This window comes from Glycine soja, chromosome 8 (assembly GCF_004193775.1).
Source record: "Glycine soja cultivar W05 chromosome 8, ASM419377v2, whole genome shotgun sequence".
Classification (NCBI taxonomy): Eukaryota; Viridiplantae; Streptophyta; class Magnoliopsida; order Fabales; family Fabaceae; genus Glycine; species Glycine soja.
Window position 1 is genome coordinate 39,842,743 of NC_041009.1, and position 10,451 is coordinate 39,853,193.

The following is a 10,451-nucleotide window of genomic DNA, read 5'->3' on the forward strand; positions in this document are numbered from 1 at the left end:
CTTGGACTGGGCCCTACCCTAAATTTTTTATATAAAAAATTAAAATTTTTAAAAAGAACAAATTTGTAAAATTGAAACAGAAAAACTAATTTTGAATTTCAACGACAAAATAGACGCCGAAGTACAAGTATTCTTCTCGAATTAGGACAGAACATTCCCGTTGCATAGTATTGTGAGAGATTCATGGTCGTGTCCTTAATTCAAACTTGAAAACTTGCACCCCTTCACAAAATTCCACAAGTCTCAGTCACTCCCAATGCTGGTTTCAACGCTGAAACCATGGTGGAGTTGGATGCAAAAGCCTCTACTCCACTCCTTCATCAGAGCCATAACAACTCTTACACCAATACCTCCACACACTTTTCTTCACCTTCACAACCCCAGCGACAGTGTCATCTACCTCAAGAACCGCGAAATCGACGCTTTCATAAAACTTAGAAACCTGAACGCTGCACTCGCAGTGTTCCACACCACGCCACTGCGCGACACTGTCACCTACAACTTAATTATTTCCGCGTTCCGAAACCAACCAAATCACGCTCTTCGTTTCTACGCTGAAATGGGTTTGCGTGGAATAAGAGAAAGCCCAACCACGTTAACCTCTGTTATAGCGGTTTGCACCAACGCTATGTTTTTCAAAGAGGGTGTTCAGGTGCATTGCAGGGTGATCAAGTTCGGGTTTACATGCAACGTGTTCGTGGGTGGTGCACTTGTTGGGTTTTACGCGCACGTGGGGGAATGTGGGGTGGCACTGGACTTGTTTGATGAGTTGCCAGAGAGAAACTTGGCTGTCTGGAACGTCATGCTGCGTGGGTTGTGTGAACTGGATCGTGTAAATGTTGAAGACTTGATGGGATTTTATTACCCTCGGATGCTTTTTGAAGGTGTGCAGCCAAATGGGGTTACGTTTTGTTATTTGCTTAGAGGCTGTGGTAATCAGAGACGGTTGGAGGAAGGGAAGAAGATTCAAGGGTGCGTTTTGAAGATGGGTTTGGTGGAATCGAGTGTTTTTGTTGCCAATGCTCTGGTGGATTTTTACTCTGCGTGTGGGTGTTTTGTTGGTGCAAGGAAGTGTTTTGAGGACATAGAAAACGAGGATGTTATTTCGTGGAACTCGTTGGTTACGGTTTATGCGGAGAATAATATGTTAATTGAGGCTTTGGAGGTGTTTTGTGTCATGCAAGTGTGGAGGAAAAGGCCATCAATTCGTTCTTTGGTGGGTTTGTTGAAATTGTGCAGTAGAAGTGGAGAGCATTGTTTGGGGAAGCAGGTTCATTGTCATGTGATGAAGTTTGGTTTTGATGAAGGGAGTGTGCATGTTCAATCTGCTTTGATTGATATGTATGGAAAGTGCATGGACATTGAGAGTTCTGTGAATGTATTTGAATGCATTCCCAAGAGAACTTTGGATTGCTTCAACTCATTGATGACCTCTTTGTCTTATTGTGATGCGGTTGATGATGTGGTTGAATTGTTTGGTTTGATGTTTGACGAGGGTCTTGTGCCGGATGGAGTTACCTTATCAACCACACTGAGGGCATTGTCAGTGTCCACTTTAGCAAGTTTTACGAGTTCCCAGTTACTACATTGTTATGCATTAAAATCTGGACTTGGAGGAGATGCTGCAGTTGCATGTTCCCTCGTGGATTCATATTCAAGATGGGGCCATGTGGAGCTTTCTCGTCGAATTTTTGAGAGTCTTCCTTCCCCAAATGCTATTTGCTTCACATCCATGATCAATGCATATGCCCGAAATGGAGCGGGGAAAGAAGGAATTGCAGTGCTTCAAGCTATGATTGAGAGGGGACTAAAGCCTGATGATGTTACCTTATTATGTGCACTAAATGGTTGTAACCACACAGGATTAGTTGAGGAAGGAAGATTAGTCTTTGAATCGATGAAATTTCTTCATGGGGTCGATCCAGATCACCGCCATTTTTCATGCATGGTGGATCTCTTTTGCCGTGCAGGACTTCTACATGAAGCTGAAGAGTTGCTGCTACAGGCACCGGGAAAAGGAGACTGTTTTATGTGGAGCTCTTTGCTGAGAAGTTGCAGGGTCCACAAGAATGAAGAGGTTGGAACAAGAGCAGCACAAGTGTTAGTTGAGCTAGATCCAGATGACCCTGCAGTGTGGTTGCAAGCTTCAATTTTTTATGCTGAAATAGGGAATTTTGATGCATCAAGGCAAATCAGAGAGGTTGCTCTATCAAGGAAGATGACTAGGGAAATTGGTCATAGTTTAACTGAGATAAGACAATGACAGGGGAAAATAGAGTTCCTGAATTGATGAAGCATTTTCGCCCATTATTCACAGAAGATAAGACAATCATGTCATTTTGATGAGATGATGAAGATGTTTCCTAAGATGGTAAGGTCTTGTCTATTTGGGCAATCCTACAATCTAAGGGAAAGGTTTCTTTTGTAAGGAGTTTTTGGTGAGCATGCCTAGAAAATGAGGGTCGGCATTTGTATTCCCATGTTTGGTGTAACTAACTGACATCTTCTAAAGATAGAAAAATAATTTTTCTCCCTTTTATGTATCACATGGTATTATGCCTCTATACTAGTGCAATTTGAGATATAGAGTGGAATATGCAAAAAGACTCTCAGAGATTATACATCATTCACTTCTCTTTCAGGGCGGCGAAGTGGAGATAGTGCAACGGTGACTATTACTTGTGACTTTTGTAATTGGTTGATGAGTAAAGCAAAATACTACAAAAATATTTTTCCTTGTACTTTAAGTGTGGGCATGTAGAAAATTTTACACGTTCATCCACTTTCAAGCCAAGCCATAAAGCCCCCTCAAATCCTTCATTTTTCACAGCTAATCTTTGCATATAAATTATAACCAAAGTATTCATTCGAATTAATCAAATCAACCAATCCTTGCAATACTGACAACCGGGGCAAAAGAACATGGACAAATTCTTCTTGGTTTCCTTACTCGGTTTGCTCATAGCAGCTCATGGAGTTGCAGGAAGCATGATGTGTGACAACATTGGCATGCTTGAAGAACTTAAAAGCCTTGAGGCCCTGGACATAGAAGAAGAAAATGAGGTTGGACTTTCTGACATCCCTTCATGGAGAAGTGAGCATGGTGGAAAAGTTCTGGTGAATATTGATAGCTTTGGTGCTGCTGGAGATGGAGAATCTGATGATACTGAGGTAAGTTCTTTCATTATTATCGTTGACACATATATTATTTGTACTCTTTTGTTTTGCTCAAGATGCACTTCATTCATTTGACAATGTTCAACACAGGCTAATGTTTTTGCATCATTGATTGACCAGACTTATCATTGTGTAATAATGTTTTGTCCATTCTCTTTTCTGCTTGCGTGATTACCAGGCTTTACAAAAAGCATGGGGAGTTGCATGCTCTACACCAAAATCTGTTTTGTTAATTCCTCAAGGACGCCGTTACCTAGTTAATGCAACAAAATTCAGAGGGCCTTGTGAAGACAAGCTCATCATCCAGGTGATCAAACACACAAATATATAGATTTAATAGTTGTCCTATGATTAATAACATAGTATCTGCATTTCCAGATTGATGGTACTTTGGTTGCACCAGATGAGCCTAAGAACTGGGATCCAAAACTACCACGGGTTTGGCTTGATTTTTCCAAATTGAACAAAACTATTTTCCAAGGTTCTGGAGTTATTGATGGCTCAGGAAGCAAATGGTGGGCGGCATCTTGCAAAAAGAACAAGTCCAATGTAATTTTTGCAAAACATGGTGTTAGTCATTTTGCAACTTTATGAAAACTTAATAATAATTTCTGATTTTTCTCTTATTCTTTGTCACAGCCTTGCAAAGGTGCACCAACAGTAAGAACCATTTTCTTAACCTTTCTTGTCTTTTAAATTTCAAGCAGAAGGTTTTGCAAGATATGAAATCAAGATTACCAAATAATAATGTAGTTTAACTTTGAGGGGGTCATTGCAGGCATTTACAATTGATACAAGTTCATCCATAAGGGTGAAAGGACTAACAATCCAGAATAGCCAACAGATGCATTTTACTATATCACGATGTGATTCTGTTAGAATTACTGGCGTGAAAGTGTCAGCACCTGGAGACAGCCCAAACACTGATGGAATTCATATTAGTGAATCAACAAATGTCATAATCCAAGACAGCAAAATTGGAACAGGTTCTGAACTTGGTGTTCTTCCTTAACTTAGGTTCCATTTTGCTAAACAACAGAAACAACTATAATGGTTACCCTTCCAAACTTTGAAACTAAGAAACACAATAACTAACTATGAAAAGAATAAATAAATAAATAAAGATGAACTCTTGTGCTAAGATTTCTGCCACTGAAATAGATTAAAAGGATACTAACCATTTGTGTTTTGCCGTTTCATCATATTCGTATGCGCCATATTCAGGGGATGATTGCATATCAATTGTCAATGCTAGCTCTAATATCAAAATGAAGAGAATTTATTGTGGACCAGGACATGGAATCAGGTATCATCTATTCTTCATGCCTCCATTTAGTTTAAAATTACAAGTCACCTCACTCTTTGTTTGGTACATTAAATTTTTGTAGTATGGTTGTAGTTATACCATAACTTTTCCTAGTCATAAACTTTAATACAAATATTAACATGTGGCCTAAGGAATTTAAATTAGAAATGTCTTTATTGAGAGACAGAGAATTGTGTCTATAATTTACACAATAAATATTTTTTCATTTTAGTTTTTTAATCAATAATTAGCCAAAGCCAAACTTTAAATGAACAAATGAAATTCTTTATCCCATCATTTTGCTTCTCGATCTTTTCTCTTGGGGACAAGCTTAGTTGCATGAACCACACATGATGACTCATTAATTCAATGGTTTAGGTTAATTTTTTTTTTCTTCCATTTTCTTTCTTAGATAAACTCAAAGTAAAAAAGAAAACTTTTATCTGTTTCTGGGACACCCTTTTTTGAGTAAAGTTGTTTGTACCTTTTTCTAACCACTTTATTTTTCAGCATTGGAAGTCTAGGGAAAGACAACTCAACAGGCATAGTCACGAAAGTGATTTTGGATACAGCAGTTCTTAGGGAGACTACCAACGGTCTCAGAATTAAGACTTGGCAGGTAGTATCTCAATCTTGATTAAAATTATTTTAATCTTTCAATAAATTTATAATGTCATTATTTTAGTTTTTATTATTATTATCCCTTGTTGAAAGATTATTTCACACCCCTTAGATCCTTTGTGTGCTACGTTAGCATCATTAGAATTCTTTTTCGTAATATAGGATGATATATATAATCAAATTAAGAAATAAGTCTTTAATAAATTTATTTTTAAGCTATTATTATATATATAATATGTATTTTCTTATTATTATTATTCTATTCTTTTTGTGCATCGGGTGTTAAGGTAATTTTAAATTAAAAAAATGTCCATGTCTCATAAAATGATATAATTTAATTGATTAAATAAAATGTATAAATTATCATAAATTTTTATCTTTAATTCGTATGGATAAAACAAACGTCAATGTCTCATGTGTTCTAACTGCCTTCGGAATAAAACGAGGTAAGGGAGAATATATGGACTGCCATATCTGTGAGAATTAGCAGGCAAGCAATCTTTATATTTTTATATAGGTGACCTTAATATCTGGTAACTGGTAAGTGAAGAAAAGGAAAGTTATGACTAGTGACTGACACATATATTTGACAGTGCCATGCCTACGAATATATGTATGTTTGTATTTAGATACGTAGGAGAATGAAAACAAAACAATTGCCTAGTAAGTGCCACCATATTTTTTTAGTATAAACGTAGTATGAAAATGTATATTTAATAAATGTAGTATGCGAAATTTCCTATATTGGAGATGTTATAATTCTAGAGTCATTTCTAACCTGTATTTAAAAACTGTGGAAATTAATATACTACAGTATTTGAGAATGACTTACATATGTTTTTCTGTCACATAGGGAGGTTCTGGATATGTTCGAGGGGTGCGTTTTCAGAATGTGAGGGTGGAAAATGTATCCAACCCCATTATTATAGACCAATTTTACTGTGATTCACCAACCAATTGTGAAAATCAGGTACTGTCTACCAGTTCCAAGATAATCTCTTTCTAACTTTTTAGACTAATTATATCATTAAGGTGATGATTATTTATCAACTAATTCATGATACCTTAATTTAATACATCTATTGTGAATATACTAAATTTATGTGAGCATTTGTCATCTATTAAGTTACTAGCATTGCATGATGGAGGATAAAAAAAAATCATAGTCGGAATTAAAAATGTGATATTATCGGCATATTAACTCCTACTCGTGTAGATTTTGCAGTTCCAATCAGATCATTTTTTCTCTAATCCTTTTATTTAATGTCCGATTATCTTGTATAAAAAAAATGAACGTGGGAGTTTTCAAAATCAAAACAAACCAAAATAGCATTGCGTTTGTCAAATCAATATTTTAGCATAAATTATTATTATAGCCTAAGACACTAAGAGTGAGACAACTTGTTATTTTACGAAACTTGACAGAAATACTCTTGCGCTCTTCCCAAAATACTGTGGACCTGTTAAAAAAACTATATCCAAATTAATTAAAGAATAAAACAATTAAAATATAATATATATTAATAAAAATATATTTTTTTATTTTTTATAAAACAAAAAGATCATATTTATTAGAAAAAATGTCATTTATGTTGACAACAAGATCCAATATATAATTTTTTATTTAAAATAAAATATTTCTCTTAAAATTCATTTTAAGCGTTAATAGTAGTTGGATCGGGCCTACCCATAACACTATGCAGTGAGAGTATTCTGCTTGGTATAAGATGTATTTTGAGCAAGACAAAATACAAATTATAAAAATGAAGAGCTGATTTTTGTATTTAAACATTAACCAGAGAACCAATAACTATGATAAGTACACAGTACATATTTCCTCGAGGCTCAAATATAAAATGAATAAAAACTTTTTTCTTGATTTAAAATATAAACAAATTCAATTAAGTTTACCTTATTCAATACTTTTTTCATTTAATTGAGTCGTTAGTTTTAATAAATCTTTTTTATTTTTGATATTAAATTCTAATGAAGGGTAAGTTGAGAAAAAATATTTTTTAGTTAAAATTAATGTAATTAAATATATATATAAGAATGGAGAGAATAATACCCGGTTGTAATGGCCTAATAAACTTTATTTTTTATCAGCAATGATTTGAGAAACTAACAGACGAGTTTAAAGATTTAATGAATTAAGTGCCATAGACCCATAATGTTTTAATATTTAAAACCATTATTCATTGTTAAGTGTCTTAGGTCTAAAATATTGCTTGGGTTGACACAGAGCAACGACTTCTAACATTGATCTCATGAACTCTTATGTTTTCAGGCATCAGCAGTGGAGATAAGCGAGGTGATGTACCAGAACATAAGTGGCACTACAATGAGTGCTAAGGCCATTAAATTTGACTGCAGTGACTCAGTCCCATGCAGCAAACTAGTCCTTAGCAACGTTGACTTAGAGAAACAAGATGGCTCTGTTGAAACATATTGCCACTCAGCACAAGGCTTTCCCTATGGTGTGGTTCACCCTTCTGCTGATTGCCTTAGTTCAAGTGACAAAACATCTCAAATTGAAGAGTCAACTATAGAGGAAGAAGATATTCGTCACACTGAACTATAAGTTTGATTTCTAAAGATGAATTATACTATTTATAACCCTTTTATTAATATGATTTTATATCAAATGGGGTAAGAGTAAGATGCTTGTTTTATGTCACACTTAATCAGTAGTAGTAGTCATATGTTGTTGGAGGAGGCTTGAGATGAGTCAGAGACAAATCAAGGGAAGTATTGGTTATTAAATAATTAGACATTACAACAAAATTGATACGAGAGAATTGGCAATTCTAGCATATTCCATCAGCATCGATGAAACAAAAGTGACATCGATTTTATAATATTGATTGAGATTTTATTTTAATATAGTGTTGTGTTTGAAATTTGTGTCACTACTATTCGTTACTATTAATGTATTTTGGATTTTCTTTTTGTTGGCAATTCTTTTTTGGTAGTAAATTCTTGGAGGAATGCATATCTCGTGTTGGCATTGAAAAACAAACAGCAATTTGACTTCAAGCTAGTTTGGCTATTTTCTTTTAATAAATATTCTTTCTGATCTAGATTATAAGAAAAAAAACATAATTCATATTCCATCTGGTCTTAAATGTAAAAAAATACATTTTTTATTTCAAATATAAAAAAAATTTAACTAATTTTACCTCATTTAATGCTATTATCTCTAAAATATCTTTTATTTAATTGAATTTTTAATTTCAATAACTTTTTTTATCCCTTATATCAAATTTAAATGAAAGATATATTAAAAAAATAATTTTTAATTAAGATTGATACAAATAAATATAGTTAATTAACTTTCCTAATTAGTATTAATCGGTTTTTATTTTTATATTTAAGACAAAAAAATACTTATTAAAAAAATTTAATAACTTCAATTAAATAATTTTATTTTAAATTAAAAAATAAAAAATTTTCCTCGTCTATATCCAAAATTAGACCTTTTCCCAAAAAATTGTTACTTTAATAACTTTTATCTTGACGGTGGCAGTAACAATCTAAATTGGATTGGACTATCATGGGCCTATGTAAGAGAAGGTCCAATTATAGAAAACTCTGTCCTTTCTCACGGTTAAATATGCAAAAGCTAGTTTATTTTTAGTATTTACAATTATTATTATGTGAATTTTTCTTCAATTGAAATTTGGTCGGGTATGATTGGTATAGGCTATAAGTTAGAGAAGCAGACAAGATATAGGACCCGTGAGATAATGATCTACGCTCCATAATTAGCCTTTATATCTATTACTTAATGGCTACATGCATGAATAAATAAGAAACTCTATGATCACTGACATCAACTAAATTAATAATGTTCTTATTCGATTTTCCAGTCACTGCAAAGCGACAAACACATGAATTCTACACAACAGTTTTACATGCCTGCAAGTGCAAGGGATTGACAGTGTGGTCCAAAAGCCATGCATGTATTCAATTGGGACCAAAAGACTGGCCAATTTAATGCACAAATCTGCTTGCATGCATTGAAACGAGAAAAGAACAAAGATGAAATTATTTCTTTAGTGGGCTCTGTTGTATGGCTTTATTTTGTGTTGTGTTTGCTAACACTATATGCAAATAGGCCAAGACTTGAAGCTTGTGGCATCCTGAAAAAAGTTGATTCTTTCAGTTGGTTGTTCTTATAAGACAATCACATCTATGATAACAAAATGATGATACTAATAGAATATGTTGGTAGAGTTTCAAAAGTTGAACTTTTCTAAGTCCCACGTTATCTGAAAGAAGATCCATTTTTGTTTGCTTGATTGCAAAAAGAAGAGTCTTTTTTGTAACTTATAAAAATATCTTATAGTGTGTTTGGATGAAAAAATTTAAAATTCTGAGAAATTTTAAATTCTAAGAATTTCAAAATGAAATTTTTTTATTTTTAAAATTTTGTGTTTAGATAAAAAAGATTAAAAGTATGAGGATAAAAAAAATGAATGAAAAAAAAGAGAAGATATAGTTGGTGTGCTAGTTATACGTGTTCCTTTATGCTCACACCCGATCAATATTTTAGGAGTTCAGACGGGTGTTTCTTGAAAAAGACTATAAGAAGAGAATTTCAATTTCTCACCTTTTAGAAGGAAATTGAAATTCCAGATTTTTAGTTGTTTAAAATTCTGTTTTAAAATTCCAAAATTTTAAATTCTTCATAAAAAGCATCCAAACAATGAATTCTAAATTACAGAAATTTAAATTCTCTGATAAATTATTTTCCTCAGTTAAAATTCTCTATCTAAACGCACTCTTAGGAAATTACCTTGTGTATATATAGAAGCTTATTGTGATAAAATGAAAACAAGTGAGTTCAATCCTACTAACATAATGAGAAAAAAAAACTAACTTATAATTTATAGATTATAATTTATTATATAAATACGAGTTAACACAAGTGATTAAGAATTTGGAATGAACTAATGGGTCAAATCCTCCTGATATAATAAAAAAATTATAATTTTTTATTTTTTATTATACTTATCCATAATATTTTAATTAAATTTCACTTTCCTTTTTCTTTTTTTTACACTAAGGTTAAATATCTTTTCACCTTCAATTCTTACTCAAAAAGACTCTTGACATTGTTTGTATCTTGTATCCAAAGCATAGTGAATGACATTGGTGTGACTCCGTTGAAGTCTTCTTTAATTATGGTATGCATTCTCTCCTTGTTTGTCCATTTCTCTACTTCTGATTAACACGGTTTTAAGGACTACCTTTAATTCTATATTTTGAAAACATCGAACTAATCCACCGTCTCAAATGAACATTGTTTGGTGGTTCTCTTTGAAAAGTAGGAAATTTTCATAAA

General features: G+C 33.1%; 2 protein-coding genes across 2 annotated transcripts; both read left to right on the plus strand.

The window, feature by feature from the left end:
• Nucleotides 1–108: 108 nt before the first annotated feature.
• On the plus strand, nt 109–2,731 carry LOC114423138 (putative pentatricopeptide repeat-containing protein At3g05240). The gene has a single exon (XM_028389768.1). It carries the CDS (start codon nt 257–259, stop codon nt 2,261–2,263), a length of 2,007 nt encoding a protein of 668 aa, XP_028245569.1. The 5' UTR covers nt 109–256; the 3' UTR covers nt 2,264–2,731.
• A 77-nt stretch (nt 2,732–2,808) lies between these two features.
• Nucleotides 2,809–7,985, plus strand: LOC114423139 (probable polygalacturonase At1g80170). The gene is made up of 9 exons (XM_028389769.1): nt 2,809–3,171; nt 3,356–3,484; nt 3,556–3,726; nt 3,817–3,837; nt 3,956–4,163; nt 4,402–4,483; nt 4,994–5,102; nt 5,958–6,074; nt 7,392–7,985. The coding sequence occupies exons 1-9, from the start codon at nt 2,923–2,925 to the stop codon at nt 7,683–7,685; spliced, it is 1,380 nt and encodes a 459-aa protein (XP_028245570.1). The 5' UTR covers nt 2,809–2,922; the 3' UTR covers nt 7,686–7,985.
• The last annotated feature ends 2,466 nt before the right edge of the window (nt 7,986–10,451 follow it).